Source organism: Thermobia domestica, chromosome 12, assembly GCF_964235325.1.
Source record: "Thermobia domestica chromosome 12, izTheDome1.hap1.1, whole genome shotgun sequence".
In the NCBI taxonomy this organism is placed as follows: Eukaryota; Metazoa; Arthropoda; class Insecta; order Zygentoma; family Lepismatidae; genus Thermobia; species Thermobia domestica.
In genome coordinates this window covers 209,105,331-209,121,877 of record NC_137465.1, presented here as the reverse complement: position 1 = coordinate 209,121,877, position 16,547 = coordinate 209,105,331, and the positions used below count along the sequence as shown (strand labels likewise).

Here is a 16,547-nt window from a genome sequence, read left to right as displayed (position 1 = left end):
CACCCTTCGTTAGAATACTGCTGTATATTGGAAACATTATCGCCAGCCTACCAAAAGCATACCACCACATGCTGTCAACAGTAGCCATCTTCATATCGTTGCCAGTTGATAATATACATAATTATGCACATGCGACTTGGACTAAAGTCTGCACCGAAATGTGTAAAAGTATTAATTTCTCTTAGAAAATTCCATAAGACATACGTGGTTTTAGCTGGTCTTCCCGCTGAAATTAAATCACATGAATGGAGACTGTGACGCCACAATTCAAAGCAGTTCGGATAACATGAACTACTGAAAACGGATTCACAGCGCGTGAGTTTGATACAATTAACCAATGATCCAGTTAGCTACTGCTAGTAGGCAGACAGGTGTAGTTAAATTTACATTGAAAATGCATCATCCGGTCATGACGTAATGTCACGTGGTGATAGTCCACTTTGCACACAACTTTATTCGTAAAAAAATGATTTACGTACGTTACGAAACATAGCTGAGCTAGCGAAGGAGGTTAGAAGGCCCCCAGGGTTCGTTTTGTTCCACCTTTGCTCCCCATGATAATACCACGAGACATTACGTCACCTTCAGGTAGTGTAACTTCGATGTAAATTTATTTATTTATTTACTTTATTAAATGCAACCTTGTAGCCGGCAGGGTCGCTGATATCAGTTTCGCTGCGTTGGGTATATTGGAAGGAAGCATCAGGGTGATCAGTGCCGTAATGGACACGAGGAGTGAGTTTTTTTCGAAAAAATTCTCAGAAAATGACATGGGTTTTGTTCACATTTCATACATAAACATTCCATTAACAGTTCGACAATATGATACAAGTCGTTTCATTTGTAAATGATTGAGAAAGAGAAACTTACAGACAGGGAACCCGGTCATATACCTAACGAAAACAGTAAAAACAATAAACGACAGATGGATATAAATTGTATAATGAGTTTTTGCGTAAAAGTGTACCCAAGCCGGGAACTATTGAAATTGTTAGTGTTGGACACAATTAAGCTAGTAAACCAACCTTTAAAATCAACTAAAACCGATGTTTTAAATTAGTTTAAGTCTTTTTGGGCCTTATGCAGAGCGTCATACTAAGGCCTGACTACTGCAGGAAACATATGTTAGTCTAAATCTTTAGTATGACACTAATCACATGTCCTGAACGACTCTGCATAAGGCCCTTTCAGTTTAACATCCCATGGCTATGCTCTTTAGACTTAGAGACACGGATGATTAAGGCATGTAAATGATGACAGAAGATTGGGTGGAATGAGAATGTGGGAGGAAAAGGAAAAGAAAAATCACAGACACCAGAAACTTACTTGTCCGGTGATCGTACAAGGGACCACATGTACCAGAGGTAAGTGACGCTTCACCACTGACGCTTCGTGCTCCAATGGGGAAGAATGAAGAACATTAACTGAGCGGAACGGGAAGCAAATAGAAAGTGTTGGCACAACAACTCTACATTTCGGATTATCAGAATTTTCTGATGAAATTGTGTTTTGTTGAAGGGAATAGGAGACATGGTAAAAGGAAAAGCGATGAGGGAGAAATACTACAAATGATTTATTCTATTAAGGAGGATAAGTATTTAATTAAGAACATAAACCAAAGAAATAACCCACCAGTAATAAAAAGATAAATACTTGTTGTGACCAGGACGTAGTTTTCTCAAAAACGAATCTTCTGATCAAAAACATTGATATCAGAGAGTTGAAGAGCAGCCTAAATTTATTACATATTTCTTCATTCTATCTATCACAGTATAGATTCTGCTTTGACACTGGAGAATCAATCTTCCAGAATGAAACCAACACACACACATATATATTCAACTAATCTCTTTTTATTACACACACAATATTTAAAAGACAGTCCGACTTATGCAGAGTCATTTTGACGTATGATTAGCGTCATATTAAAGGCCTGACTACTGCACGAAACAAGTTAGTCGAACTCTTTAGTAATGCATTAACCACGCGTCAGAACGACTCTACATAAGGCCCAGTTTGTTTAAGTGACTAGTTTAAGATGTGCGTTTGTAATTCGCAAATTAATATGTTTGAATTATGAAACACACTATTTAATAACTACTACTACTTATTACTATTACTATTATTCTATAAGCTAAATGACTAGAAACACTATTGTTTTACGAACACAATACAACACTTATGAGGCAGGTAATTATTATGACAATAATAATTATTATTAAGACTTCTATTTTATCAAGAAAGAAAAACTTTTAAAAAATGTATCTTTTCCCATGAATGAAACCCGTGAAATTCTCACATTGTTTTAATGGAAAATATGTCTTTTATAGTGAAACTAGTTTTAACCCGTAGACTGGATTCGTACAACCGACCGCTTTTGTATATTTATCACTTAACAGGACGTTCCAATACAGTTCAATAAATTGTATATCAGCTGGATACAAAATGGCGTCACGGAATAGTACATTCATTGGTTCATTTAAAAACCACAGATTTCTAAAACTGTGGTCAGACTACGAATAATATGTTGGATGGAAACAATACCTCTGCATACAAGAAACGTGAATTGAATGAGGAATTAAAATTTTATATGCACTTTCTCAATGTATTTTAGATTTTATTGGAATCAACTAGCGCCCGCACTTGCAGTTTCGGGACATAAATACTCTATACTACTGGCCTGCCTTCGCTGTCTTAGGGTCTCTACACTTCCCAATGAGTTTTAAAATAAATCACATCCGTCCCTAATAAATATAGAAAGTCATTAATAGAATACAGCGTTTCAAGACGTTAAGAAAGAAAATAAATACTGTATTTATAGCTACAATGTGTATACTGGGGTATCATAAATCTGAAAATAAGTCGATGTTAACTTCTTGAGTAGAATAATTTTCTAGCTCTTATTAGGAAACTTTATTCATTATATGGGGATAAAACTGTCAAAAATTGTGGAAACCAACTTTTGAAAGGTAACAGCTTCAATGCCAAGATTGAAGAAAGCCATGTGCACTCATGTCCAAAATGATTGTCGCATATCTATAATTGTCGTCTTGTAAGAATATAATTTGATAATGATTTTGCAGGGTACTTTTAATACTGATACTATGTGTATAATTGAGAAATGTGTATTTGTGGTAAATTTCATAGGAAAAGAACTATAAATACGAAAATTAGAATGAGTAAAACAAAATGTTGCTCAATGGACAAGAAAGTTTTATTTTCGTTTTATTGTTCTTATTTACTGCTCTTTTAACATGAAATTTTCCACATACATGTCTTTGACGATCATACAGGTACTAACATTTTAAGAAATGCCGGGCGAATTCGTTATCAAATTATGTTCCTACAACAACATATTTATAGACATGCGACAATAATTTTGGACATGAGTGTACATTGTACATTTGACCCGCTTATTTTTCCGTGTATCCTCACGTGCACATCATTTGTATCCACCCGACATCGATTCTTCACACTACAACAAATCAAAATTCTACCTTACTTTGCTGAGGAACATTGCTTACGGAGATTGTAAAAACTACATTTGACAATTGTTGGTCTTAGTGGGCGAAGTCCCAGTGAGAATGTTCTTGTGTCACCAGTTTTATTCATAAACTGTCTACTTTCTCTAAACAATAATCTCTTCATAATAACCAAATCCGACAAGTTTGAAAGAATAGTAACTCGTGACCAAATACATTTTTATCACGCTCAATGTTCCTCTGCACTCTAGCTAGCTTATCTGTGACATTTCTTCAGCTAGGAAACTACAATCAGTAGCTTTATTTAAAATTTTGACCGGGAGGGGAAAGGTCGTCCACTGACATTAATAATTTCACGTTTTTTGTTTGTATATTGGTATACAATTTATTAAAAAGCATATATTCCCACCATAAAGCTTAGGGTGGGGCAACTGGCCCCCTGTCCTCCCCAAATGACGCCCCTGAATACAAGACACACTGACAAGGAGACTTACGGAAGTGTCACTCACCGATTTGAATGAAACTCTGTATACTTGTAGAACATCGAAAAGTAATCGACACGTATTTTTTTGTTTCGGCAATGGTGAATATTTAAGGGTGGAAACCACCCTTTGAATGTTCGAGTTGGTCTCCGGGCATGGACAGAAAACAATCATTTAATATAGAAGAATACATACTGCCAGGGGATTTGTTGCCAGAGGGTTACTACGAGAAGGTTGCAGACCGATTTGAAATCTCTTTCTATTGATTTGAAACCCCTTTATTTTATCAGAATGCTTGGTTAAAGTGAGTCTCTGCACCTTTCCGTATTCGAGGTGATTATGTATAGTGAGTCCCCTCGCCTCTCACTATGTCAGAGCTTCACATATTCTCAATTGTTATAATTGTGAATTTATTGAGAAAACGCTTCACAGTAATGATATTTTGTTAATAAGTGTATGATGCATAAACATTATTTACACCAAGCTCACCTCATTACAGCAATTACTGTGACAAATCGCAACATGCAGCAGAATCTTCTTCAAATAACTGCCTTTGTATCACGCATATCTAATAAGATTTGCAAATCTGGGAGAAGAAAACTGGTTATGAATCTGTGCTTTGGATCTAAATTATATTATTACGGAGATGTAAATTTGTTGTAGTTGTAGAGGACAATATCAGTAAAATGTCTCAAGAAGTTTTTCCACGTCCTAAAGATGAACACATCAAGAGGCTGAACCCTGCTAGTTGTTAGTACCGAATGGTTTCTTTTTTGAGATACTCTTTCGTTCGTAAAATAGGTTGAAAAGTTGATGAATTATGATCACTCTAAGAATTCAATTTGCATTAGACGCTGGGAGAAAAACTTCTTGAAACCATGATCTCAAAAGAGATTATGATAATTTTCAGAATTTGATGCTTTCACAAGAACATAGTTCAGATTAAAAGACTATTGGGCAAAATGTTCCATTCTTCTCCTGCAAAATAATTAACAACGGTGATAACAGAACATCATTTTCAGAAATTAAAGGCTGTATGGTGTAGCTGTGAGTCGTAGATTTACTGATTGTGCCTCACTTTTTACTGTTTGTGTCTCTGTAAACGCTATAGTGAGAGGTGCAGGGACTCACTTTAATCAAGCATCCCATTAACATGAGTACAAAGAGGGATTTCAAATTGCTCTGCCACCTCCTCGCAGCAATCTCTGCCAACTATAATTGTTCTTGGCTAACTGCAGAGAATTTCAAACCAGAAGACATTTTATAATTGTAATCACTATATTGGATCTACCACTTTGAATTTTGTGATTTTGACGTCAGATCCCGAATCAGCTCTCCTAAAAAAACTCTGGCAGTATGTTTTCTTCTAAATTAAATGGTTGTTTCCGGTCGACGCTTAGAGACCACCCTTAAAGTTCAAAGGGTGGTTTCCACCCTTAAATCTTCACCATTGCCGAAGCAAAAAAATACGTATCAATTATTTTTCAGTGTTCTACAAGTGTGCAAAGTTTCATTCAAATCTATGAGTGACACTTCCGTAAGTTCCCTTGTGAGAAAAATCGTATGTGGCGTACGTAAAAACGTAGGTTACATGTGTAAATCCTGTAGTTTTTGGATTTAACGTATAGCAAGCGTATAACTGAAATATTATATTTTATACGTATTTTCAGTACAAGTGTTCTGAAGAAACGTACTTTTCGTGTGAACGAAATAACTGTATATAGGTGGTCAGAACCTCACATCAGGTGGATATATGTAACGTATAGCTGACATATGTAACATACACGGAAGACTGTTAGATGTCAAATATCCTGCAATGGCATGATGCATCTAAGGGCATTGCGTATATAGCATATGGATAACGTATGTTTCTGATACGTTATGAATTCGATAGGATAACGTACTGATTTCTGTAGTAAACATAAGGATTCCGTATATTTGTACAATATACCGCTGTTCGGATAATGAATTTTTCTCAGTGCATATTATGCAATCTTTTAGTAAAATTTTTAAATTAATAACTATTTCAGATCGCCTGATGGATAACTGTGTGCAAACCGGTCGTCTGGCATGCGATTGTGCATGACAATGGGTTTAAGTGATAGTTCGGTTATTGCTAAAAGAGTCTATATTGGGGCCAAATCGAGGGTTCCCGATTCCGAACTTTGAGTCTACTATTCGATAACTGTTTCTGTTTTCTAGATTCAATCGAAACCAAATCGATTCCTGGCGATGTCGTTGATACACAAGTCTTGGCATTTATAAACAACCAAGTGATTCGAGGGTGCTTAGCCCCGATTCTGGAATGTTTTTCGACAGCTCTTTTGTTATCAAGATAGAGTGCGTTGCAGAGATCCTAATGGATGGACAAAGCAAAAGTAAAATCAGTCTTACTTGATCCATAAAATTAAATCGATGACTGGGCTTGTCTGTAGAAACCAATGAACGCATCATTCTTTCCTCAGAGGAAGAGTGATCATCCCTAGTGATAAGGGATCATGCTTCCTTGGATCCTAGACATGGGCGCCCGAAGGTGGCAGCCCCCTGGCTCACGAAAACGTATACGTAATATAGCAAACCACATATTTTAAATACCAGAAATACCAGACGTAATATAGCAACCATGGAAATGCCCGCCTCCCTAGAAAATTTTCTTCGGGCCAACCAAAATCTATGCTCTAACTCCCATAATCTGAATATATATTTACCTGTATATTTGCTTGGATATATAACAACAACACGCATAGGTCTAATTAGACGAACACCCCGGCCTCAAAGTTGTACAAAAATGGGCGCCACTATTCTCAGAGTTCTTCTATTCCTTCTCTATTCCTTATTTCTACACTACTCACTGGTACATTATTCTCCATCTTCTTTAACCTACAGAACACAACTGTGAAACCTTAAACTAAAGATTAAATATTTTTTTTTCAAATAATGCATACCCCTACTAAATTATAACCGACATTTTTCTTTTGTTCCTCAGCAAAGTGTTAAACAAAATTTTCTATCAGACTCTCATCTAACTGATTTCTAGATGATTCATGATTTCCTGATCTTCCTGTATTTGTTCATTATATTCTCACAAACATACAAACACAATTTCCATTTTGGGTACGGAACGACAGATATTTGTTCACACGTTTTTATCCCTTCGTATTCTCCTGTTGAGATCATGTGTGAATAGACATTTTGCACGAACTGGTTTCACTTTTAATCAGAATCCTTTTTATCTTTGAGATGAGTGGTAATTCCTGTAAGGATCCGATCGGTGGGCTTTGGAACACTGCCGAAACGTTAGGCGCCAAAATGCAACTCTGAAATCTGGACTATAGAATGCGTAGATGAATGGATTAATGGCGGAATTTATCCAACCTGCAAAAGGAGAGAAAAACAAGTTCTTTATTAAATCTTATTAGGACACTTTTATTTTTTTCTAAAAGGTGTCCCATAAAGAACGAAACATAACCTACAAATTTATTGATGAATTTAAGTAATTTATATAATACATATTTACATATTTTTGCAGTATGCTATCTGTGATTAGGTATGAAATATGATATCACTCAAATGCCCTGTATGACTTTACACGCTGAATTTTCGCCTTGAGCTGCGGAAGTGATCGTGGCTTGTTGGCGTACATAAGAGATTTCAAATACCCCCATAGAATGAAATCACATGGTGTCAAATCACAAGATCTGGGTGGCCAATTCACGTCACCTTTGCGAGAAATCAGCTGACCATGGAAACTCTCGTAACAAGTCCACACAGTTCCTACCCATACAGAAAACAGATGACGATCATGTGCTATTCGGCGCTCCGTGACTGCTGACCAGAAAAACAACAAATGAAAATCGTGCAACGTTCAGTGTTGTCAACTTGGTAGAACTGAAATGGCAGGCATTTCAAAAGTCACGTTCTTTATGGAACACCCTTTGTGAAGAAACTAAGCACAATGGGAAAAAGAACTTACTGTAATATTCATTTTTAATTTTTACTTTACACAACTATCAAACTAGTGGACTAAAACAGCGCATGGACAAAACCCGCCCATATGCAAAAACAGGGCATACAAATATAGCATGGACAAAAACCGCGCACAGACAGACAGCGCAGGCATGGCCCTCAATGGACATCCTTTTCCAATCCTGGAAATTGCCCAAAGCAAACATTAAGGCAACAGTTGTGAGAGCACACTAGCCCTTGCGCTTAACCCAATCCTTGGCGGTATCGCTCTGACTTGCAGTATTTTAAACTTTGCTATAGAGTTAATCTTACTGCTGATTCCTGCCGGTCAGGAGTATACACCACACTTACACGTTAGAAAGTTAAGCTTGAAATATACAAGCGCTATCAACGCGATATTAACACGTTAGCAACGCGTAGAAGTGTTTTTATTGGACTATACGGACACTAGAAACGCCGTGTTGGCGTTGAAATTTTAAAATATAATTAATTATCCTTTATGAGCTGAGGATTTTATACTACAAAACGTGGTTATTTGTCGATTAAATAATCATTGTGAGTAATAACGTGCACTTAAAATTCGCACCCAAGAGAGATGAAAAAAACAACTGATACTTAATATGTAAAATATCAGCCATAACCGTTCAATGGATTTCTAAAAACACATAACGGGGCAAATATGTTTATTTCATGCGCCCGGTTGTCAATCGGACGACTAACATGGCACGGATCCCATCGCTGCTATAGTAAAAGCTGCGACGGTCAAAGGTCTCGGATTTCGAGGGACACAGACCCACGGTTGTCAAAAGAATTGTCCTCGAAAGGTTCCCGTTTTCATGGCAAATTAGTGCAAGGCGGGGCCTTGTTGGCAAATCCGACAAACTGCCCAAGTGCTTTGATTTTGAAACAACATCATTTGTTTGGTTAAAACATTTAGTGAAATGCGGCTGCAAAGATAAAACAGAAAGTCCATTTCTCAAACTGGAGTTCGAAACTAGCCAAAATAGATGGAAACAACCATGTACATCCATCTGAGTGTAACATAGCTCATTTTTCTAAATAGTCATAAGTACCCAGAAAAAAAAGCAGTCAGATACGTCGATCCGTGTCGAACTTTATGTGTTAGGTTAAACTATTCTAAGAAAATGTGCAGATAAATAGGAATTCAATTTTATAAGTTCTCAATCAAACATATTGACCTGTGTCGAACTTCATTAAAAAAAAAAAAAAAAAACGAAGCACCTAAGATCAAGTTACTAATCAAGACCACGCTCTTTTTGTTCTTTATTTGGTTTCGTCCTCCACATCGCATCTCTTCACATGCTGTTTCTGTTCACGCTGTATTTCCATGCGCTGTTTTTGTCCATGCTTTATTTGCATATGCTGTTTTTGTCTGCGCGCTTTTTGTCCTGAACTGTTTTCGTCGACGCTGTATTTGCATGCGCTGTTTTTGTTCTGGAGAGTTTTTTTTTGTTCATGCGCTGTTTTCGTCCTTGCGCTCTTTAACTGAATACCCAGGGTTCTCCCATATCGTTCACATGGGACAGAAAGCTCAAATATTTTATGTTTCATTTACAATTGAAAAGATATATATACGCTTCTTCTTTACAACATTTATATGGTTAAAAAGTATTTTATATTATTTACTTTAAAGATTTTTCATTTTTATACTTATTTATTATCTCTTTTTGTGTCGAAGAAATTCAATTTGAACCCAGTGGCGTATGCAAGAGGGTTTCAGGATTTAAAGATCTCTTGAGTTGATTTGATTTTTAGTTTTGCGTCTCTTTTAAGCAGCGAGACTAGCAGCGAGAACTATAGCAGCGTGGTCTATAGCTTAACGTGGGATCCGAACCACATGAGCTCCCGTTGGGAATTGAAGCCGGATGTCCCACGCTAAAGGCGCGTACGCTAACCGCTTAGCCACGAGAGAACTCTTGAGCAAGATATTATGGAAAAATAGTAATTTTACGATTTATATATACACAAAAACTCACGTTTTTCTTAAAAGATGTGAGATTGAATGCATGAACCCCCCCTTGATGAATTTTTGTTTTCGCCATTTCAAACAACGTGATTTTTCATAATGTTGATGATTCTTGAAACCAATTAATTCCGTTCGAAAAGCATTTCTGTATTCAATTTGGTTTTAGAGTTCAGACCGTATTTTAATGAATATTTCCATTTCACAAGCAAGAGGACGTTGTCACGTCATGATTATTCAATCAAATGAAAGACGGGACATTTCTTCAACACAATCTCTCTATCCTCGGAAAAACGCATTTTTTTCGCTGTACAGGAACAAAAAATACTACATAAAAAAAGAAAGCTAGGATAAGCTATTATCATTCAATACTATTTTTTGTTTCCTGTAATCCCGGGAGGAAATATTGGTCCCTTTGTTTACGAAAAAGAGCTTAGGAGGCTACATAATTTGCATGCTAATTTCTGGCTAGAGGCAGCACAGTGCAACAGCAGGAGTCATCTGCAGACCGTATTGGATATTGAAAATTCCCTCCCTTTCTTGTAATTACCTATCTATGAGTGTAATTTTCCGAAACTAAAACATTCTTTTTTCTTCTCTCTTTTTTTTTCTTTTTTTAAATCCTTGCAGGAAAGGTCAGAAAGAATTTAAAGAGAACAAAGGAAGATTCGAAATAAGGGACTTGCCGTGAAGTTTAATAATTTAACGGAATCTGAATTTAATGGTAATGACCTTGTTGACTACCCACTTGCTCTCACTAATACGTCGAGTGCATGACGTATGGAGAAGAAATACTACTTCCCCTACCAGAAGTAATAAACAGAAGTGAAAATGATATAAAACAGTTCATCAAATATAGTGAGCATTATGTGGGCTACCGGCGGTAATACTGCAACATTATAAAAGGAAGTTAATATTCTACGTATTAATAAGTTTACAGTTTACTACTTTTTCCAATGGTACGTTTCTTTAAATCTTTCGTTGGGGGTCAGTGTAGCTCAGATGTAGAGTGCTTACCTCTGGGGCGAGGGATCCCTGGTTCGATTCCCGGCTATGTAAGTTTGTGGTGGACAATATCGTGTCCTTGGTTTTCTCAGGATATTCCTGTTTCCCAAAGGCGCCGAACCGGGGGGGGGGGTGGCGGTTCCCCCAAAGCTCATGTGGGCTGCCGCATTATATTTATGAATATACAAATTTACAGAGAAATCGGCTCTCTTGCCGTCGCCTTCCACATTCTCATTCTACCAGATCTTCCATTATCATTCACTTGCCTTAATCATTCGTCTCCCTTAGCCTAAAGGGCATAAACGTGGAGCATTACGTTGAAAGACTTCATTTTAAAAATTTTCGTCAACGTGAATATGTAGGAAGACCATATCAGCCGTTATCATGTTTTCTACGCAGCCCCTTCGTTTTCTTAGAGACAAGAGAACAACGCTGTGGGAACCGCTATCTAATGTCAGTATCGAGAATTGTGTAAGTTGTATGTATTCCTGTGTGTTTCATCCTGTGCTAACTGTATACTAACGGCCTGACAGGCACTTAAGTCACTTTTGAATTTATCGGTTTCCGTGGGCGGAGCCAGAAATGTATGCATGGAGTTGGCCCTGAGGGGTCCGGATGCTTCGCAATCGCAACTTTTCTGTAAATTTAGTATAATTTTAGTGGTTATTTTAGGAATTTTAATATAACTTATCCTCATATTGAATTCGGACCTCCCAAAATAAGTTCCTGCGTACGTCCCTGGGTGGAACGTCAGACTGAATGGAAGTTATATGAGTGAGCAATTTGGGAGGTATCTGGGAGATGTTTCGGATAGTATTCTCGATTGAAGAGTGGGTTGACATTACTCACACAAATTCCATTTACTCTGGTAAGCGATATATTTTAGTGATATCTAGCTGCAAAATCAAACACTACGAACAGAAATGTCATTTTTTAATGTTTGTTATAAAGTAAAGTGATTATAGAACGTTTGTTTATAAGTCTAAATGTTAGATTAATTGCGGTGGATTTAAGATCAAATAACTAATCAGTACATACTGAGGCAGTAACGTACCCAGGAATTTATTTCGGGGGGGTCCAAACTAAATATGAAGCTATTTTATATTAAAATTGCTAAAATTGCCCCTAAAATTAGGCTAAATTTTTAAAAAGTCGAAATTTCGGGGGGGGTCCGGACCCCCGTGTCCCCCCCCTCCGTACGTCCCTGTACTGAGGTATATATTAAATGTGCAGAGGTATGATGGCGCTTCATTTACGATGGAAACAGTAATGGCCTTGATGGGGGCACCTATGGGGGTTCCACTGGGTTCGGAATCCCCCAAAGAAACATAGGCCGTATCTAAAAGATACAAGTGCGCATTCCGGAAGTACGCGTATCTCCGGAACTGAAGTCACGTAGTATGTGTCAAAAGGTCCAAATTCACAAGTCTGCGAGTCCATATTGAGTAGTGTCCGAGGATGTACATTCGTTAGTACACTTGTATCTTAACATGGCGGTTCCTCGTAGTAGGAACAATGATATTTTCAAAACGGCCTAATAAAATTTTAAAAGGCGTATTTGAAATGTTTTGTTGAAGTGAATATTTTTGTGAGCTGATCTTATAATAGTTGACTTGATAAATACAAAAATTAGTGATTTTATAACTGCGATATAAAAATGTTACACAAATAACAAATGTATTTATGTTGTGTTCTCTGGTATGCAATGGAACTTATAATAGTGTAGGAAAAGAAACCAAATAAAATCTTTAATAATGCTATAAAGACATTTGTCCTTAAAATAATACATAGTTTATGTAGCTTAATTATGATAATTAGATTATCGGTAATACAGCTATTTGCACGTAAATTACAATCTTTAATGGCATATGGATTGAAATTTTAAGCTTTAGCACAGAATAATAAATACGTAGATTATTCATTACTTTATGGCTAAAGCTACAGCTGCGAATGTTACTTCGTAGGTAAATAGGCCTAATTTTCTAGTTTTGACTCTAAACAAACAAATTCCTTTCAAAGCTATAATATTTCCTTGGATTTGCTCTGTGTAAGAGACAGTAATATGCCGATTACCATACATTTTGAACTTTTGATAGCTGACCAAAAGTGAAATTTACAGGTCAATAATTTCATTCTACACATTTATCAAAGGTTTCACAAATTACTCTTAATTCATACATCCCATTATTGTAACCACTATGAAATGATTATGAACAGGAAAATTTCATGTAGTTAAACAATGAGGGCCATTACATAACACATTCATGTACAGTATTTTTTCATAAAACCGTCTTAATTTTCATAAGATTCTTATTATATTAGAAGCTTTTTCAATGGTTATACTTGGACGTGAGGATTTGTTTCGTAACTGCAGATTATGAATATGGAGACATTATTTCGAAGATTTACAGGTAAAATCTATGGATACACAAAGAAAGAGTAACATGTAAGGAACTGAATTATTAGCGCTATATGATAGCAATAGTCCAATCAGTATGCCTGTAACTGAAGCAGCGCCATAACTTAGATTTTTCTGGGGGAGCTCAAGCGTTAATATTTGGGCTTCCTAGAAGAAGTTGTTGAGTGGACTCTCCCGCAAAATTCGGAAATAGGCCCCTTAATTCCATCTTTCTCTTACTCTTTGTGGGCCCCCCAGAGCCTGTGGGATCTCCCGCACGGCAAAGTCTGCGGTGTCGTTAGTTAGGCTACGCACCTAGGCCCGTTCCATATATAACAAATTAATTAAGGAAACAATATTGGCAAATCTCAAAGCCATACGAATAAATATTATTTATAGGGTCCCTAATAGTAGACATTTTTTTTTTGCTGAAATGGGCCCACGACTCACTTTTGTTTAATTTACCTTTTGTGTGCTGTTTTCTTTATGTAATGTAGTGAACCTGTTTGATGCTTCATTTATAATTTCATCTTCGTATCGTAGAAAATGTTGTCTTAAAGTAGAACCCTCTCGAACGGCGGGGAGCTTTCCTGGGGAAGGGGCAGTTGTCCTCCACAAGTTACGGCCCTGAACTAAAGCAATACAGTAGAACTACCACAATTACAGTGTCATCGTTGTTTAATCTACCGCAAGGAAGCAATTATACACAATATGAACTCTCTCTCAAGGTAGTTTTGCGCCACATTATTGTAAATAGCGCTCCCCTCAGCACCTTCGGTGTCCTAACGCTCTTGCAAATTGCCTGCTTTCGCTTACAATGAAATTCTTAAACAACTTCGGAAGAGTGTCATCAGCGCACTAATCACCAGTGCTACTCTCCTCCAGCTTGATTAATGAATACTTTCTCGCCCAAACATGCCTAATGAAATAGAACATCGCCAATAAAAGTACACGAATTTATTGTAGACATATCAAAATTGTAGGCCTGTATATTACATCCATTACGCCCCGCTCTTGTTAATCTGCGCGTGAGAGATCCGAAATGACAAATATTTGCAGGTACTGCAAAGCTAAAGCTATTGGCATACATACAAGAAACTCTTATGTCATTTTATAGTTGTCCCATATTGTCAATCTGTACGACATATTTATCTTTAATATAACTGGAAAGGCATTCATCTAAACAAAAACATTAGTTAAATTTTTTTCTAGCACGCGAAATTCTCCCTTGTTTTGTTACCAATATTCCATATTCCACCACAAGGAGGCGCTGGAACGAAGTGCGGGTCAAAAGTTAATCTGACGAAGTGTGCACTCTCTAGTACACTTCATTTGTAGAATTCGAACGTGCAGAATCGTGCGTACTTAGCACTTTTGGGTACGGCCTTAGTAACTTGAAAAACAAGTGTAAGTATCCCTGTTTAAAGAGAAATGATTTATGTACCCTAAAGATTTGATTTTACTTTACACGTTCCTTTTTTGATAAGTATAATCTAGTTCTAACAGATTTTTCTGAGAAGATATGTGGCAGTAATGAACAATTACATACTTATCGCCGTTTCGGGTGCAGAATAACACAGGTTTAATACTACATAGACGTATTGGGCCCTCCACAGAAAAAAAAAAACTTTTACTCCTCTCGACAAAAAATTCTTGGTGGCTACTGTTGGTCTTAAAACTAAAGCTCACAAGCAAAGGATACGATATCAGAACTAGAGTTTCGTAATAAGAGTTATATATCCTTAAAGAGCATCAAATGTTTAGTTAATTGCCAAATTATTAGCTTCAGTCCGCCAATAGGGAAAAAGTGATGGGACTTTAAAGGTGACATTGGGACCAATAGCAAACACAAGAAAGAAAGCGTTTCTCCCGTCTCTCCTATGTACTTGGGAAGATGAGATAGCGATTCGAATGGCATGTTCAAGCCATACAGTTGATGTGGAGAGTAGAAAGGATCGAAAGATCCAAACAAAAGCAGTTTGTACAATGTGCACATCTTACAATGGTCATCGACTCGCAGTGATAACACAATTCAGTGGTAAGGGGGTCGAAGCAGTACTGAATTAGTGTCTGAGATGCTTCCGGTTCGATATCCAGGTATCCTGCTTTGTAGAAAGCAAATCGAACCATGTTACGGAACAGGAGAGTACAGAACTGATACAGCGTAAAAGATAAGAGATTGAAGAACTTGTCGCGGTACCAGATGTTCGTATCCTGGGATTGTGTCAATGACGAATTTCACAAAGTTCTTGAAAGGACGGAAAAAGTACACGTCCAGGGACTGCACTAGTTCTGTGCATCCAACCGGAATCAGTTTCTTCGTGAATATGACATTTGCAGGAACAAATTTGTCGGAAAGCACATTGCTTTTGTTAGTTGTTTTAAGATGTGCGCATTGTATACATTGTTTTTGTTTGGATTATTGGGTCTTTTCTACTTTCCACATCAACTGTGTGGCTTGAACATGCCATTTGAATAGCTATCTTCCCTTTTCCAAATATTGAATACATAGGAAACACGGAAAAAACACTTTCTTTCTTGTGTTTGGCATTGGCCCCAGTATGACCGTTGAAGTTCCATAACTTTTTCCCTATTGGCGGACTGCAGCTAATAGCTTGATAATTAATTAACTACTTGATGCTTTTAGAGGATGGTTTGGGTACAAAACCTCGCGGCCGGAACCTCGCGGCGACAACCTCGCGGACCAAAACCTCGCCTGGCCAAAACCTCGCCTCCCAAAACCTCGCGGCCCAAAATCTCGCCAGGCCGAAACCTCGCCTGGCCAAAACCTCGCCGCCCAAAACCTCGCGGGACAAAATCTCGCCGGGCCAAAACCCCGCCTGGCCAAAACCTCGCCTGGCCAAAACGTCGCGGGCCAAAATCTCGCGGGGCCAAAACCTCGCCTGGCCAAAACCTCGCCACCCAAAACCTCGCGGGCCAAAATCTCGCCGGGCCAAAACCTCGCGCCCCAAAATATCGCCATACCCAAAATCTCGCCTGACCAAAATGTAAATGTTCCAACAGATGATAAGGATGACGGTATAAAAGACGCTGTTTCAGAAGAAGTATCACGGGTATTTGACCAAGTCCCGCGATACCATATGAAAATTCTATTTCTGTATTAGAGGATTTCATTGTGAAGGTAGGGCGACAGGATGTTTTTAAACTGGTTATAGGGAAAGAAAGTCTGCATAAGGAAAGTAATGACAACTAACGAGGTTAGTTTCGTG

The 16,547-nt window shown here is 37.6% G+C and overlaps 1 protein-coding gene across 2 annotated transcripts in view; it reads right to left on the bottom strand.

The window, feature by feature from the left end:
- Positions 1-5,863: 5,863 nt before the first annotated feature.
- LOC145666999 (putative G-protein coupled receptor No18) overlaps positions 5,864-16,547 on the bottom strand; it is a 624,395-nt gene continuing 613,711 nt past the window's right edge. For both annotated transcript variants that reach the window (XM_081734677.1, XM_081734678.1), the window contains one exon: positions 5,864-7,339. In XM_081734677.1, coding sequence (XP_081590803.1) covers positions 7,194-7,339 — 146 coding nt within the window. In that variant the 3' untranslated portion in view covers positions 5,864-7,193. The remainder of the gene's footprint in view (positions 7,340-16,547) is intronic.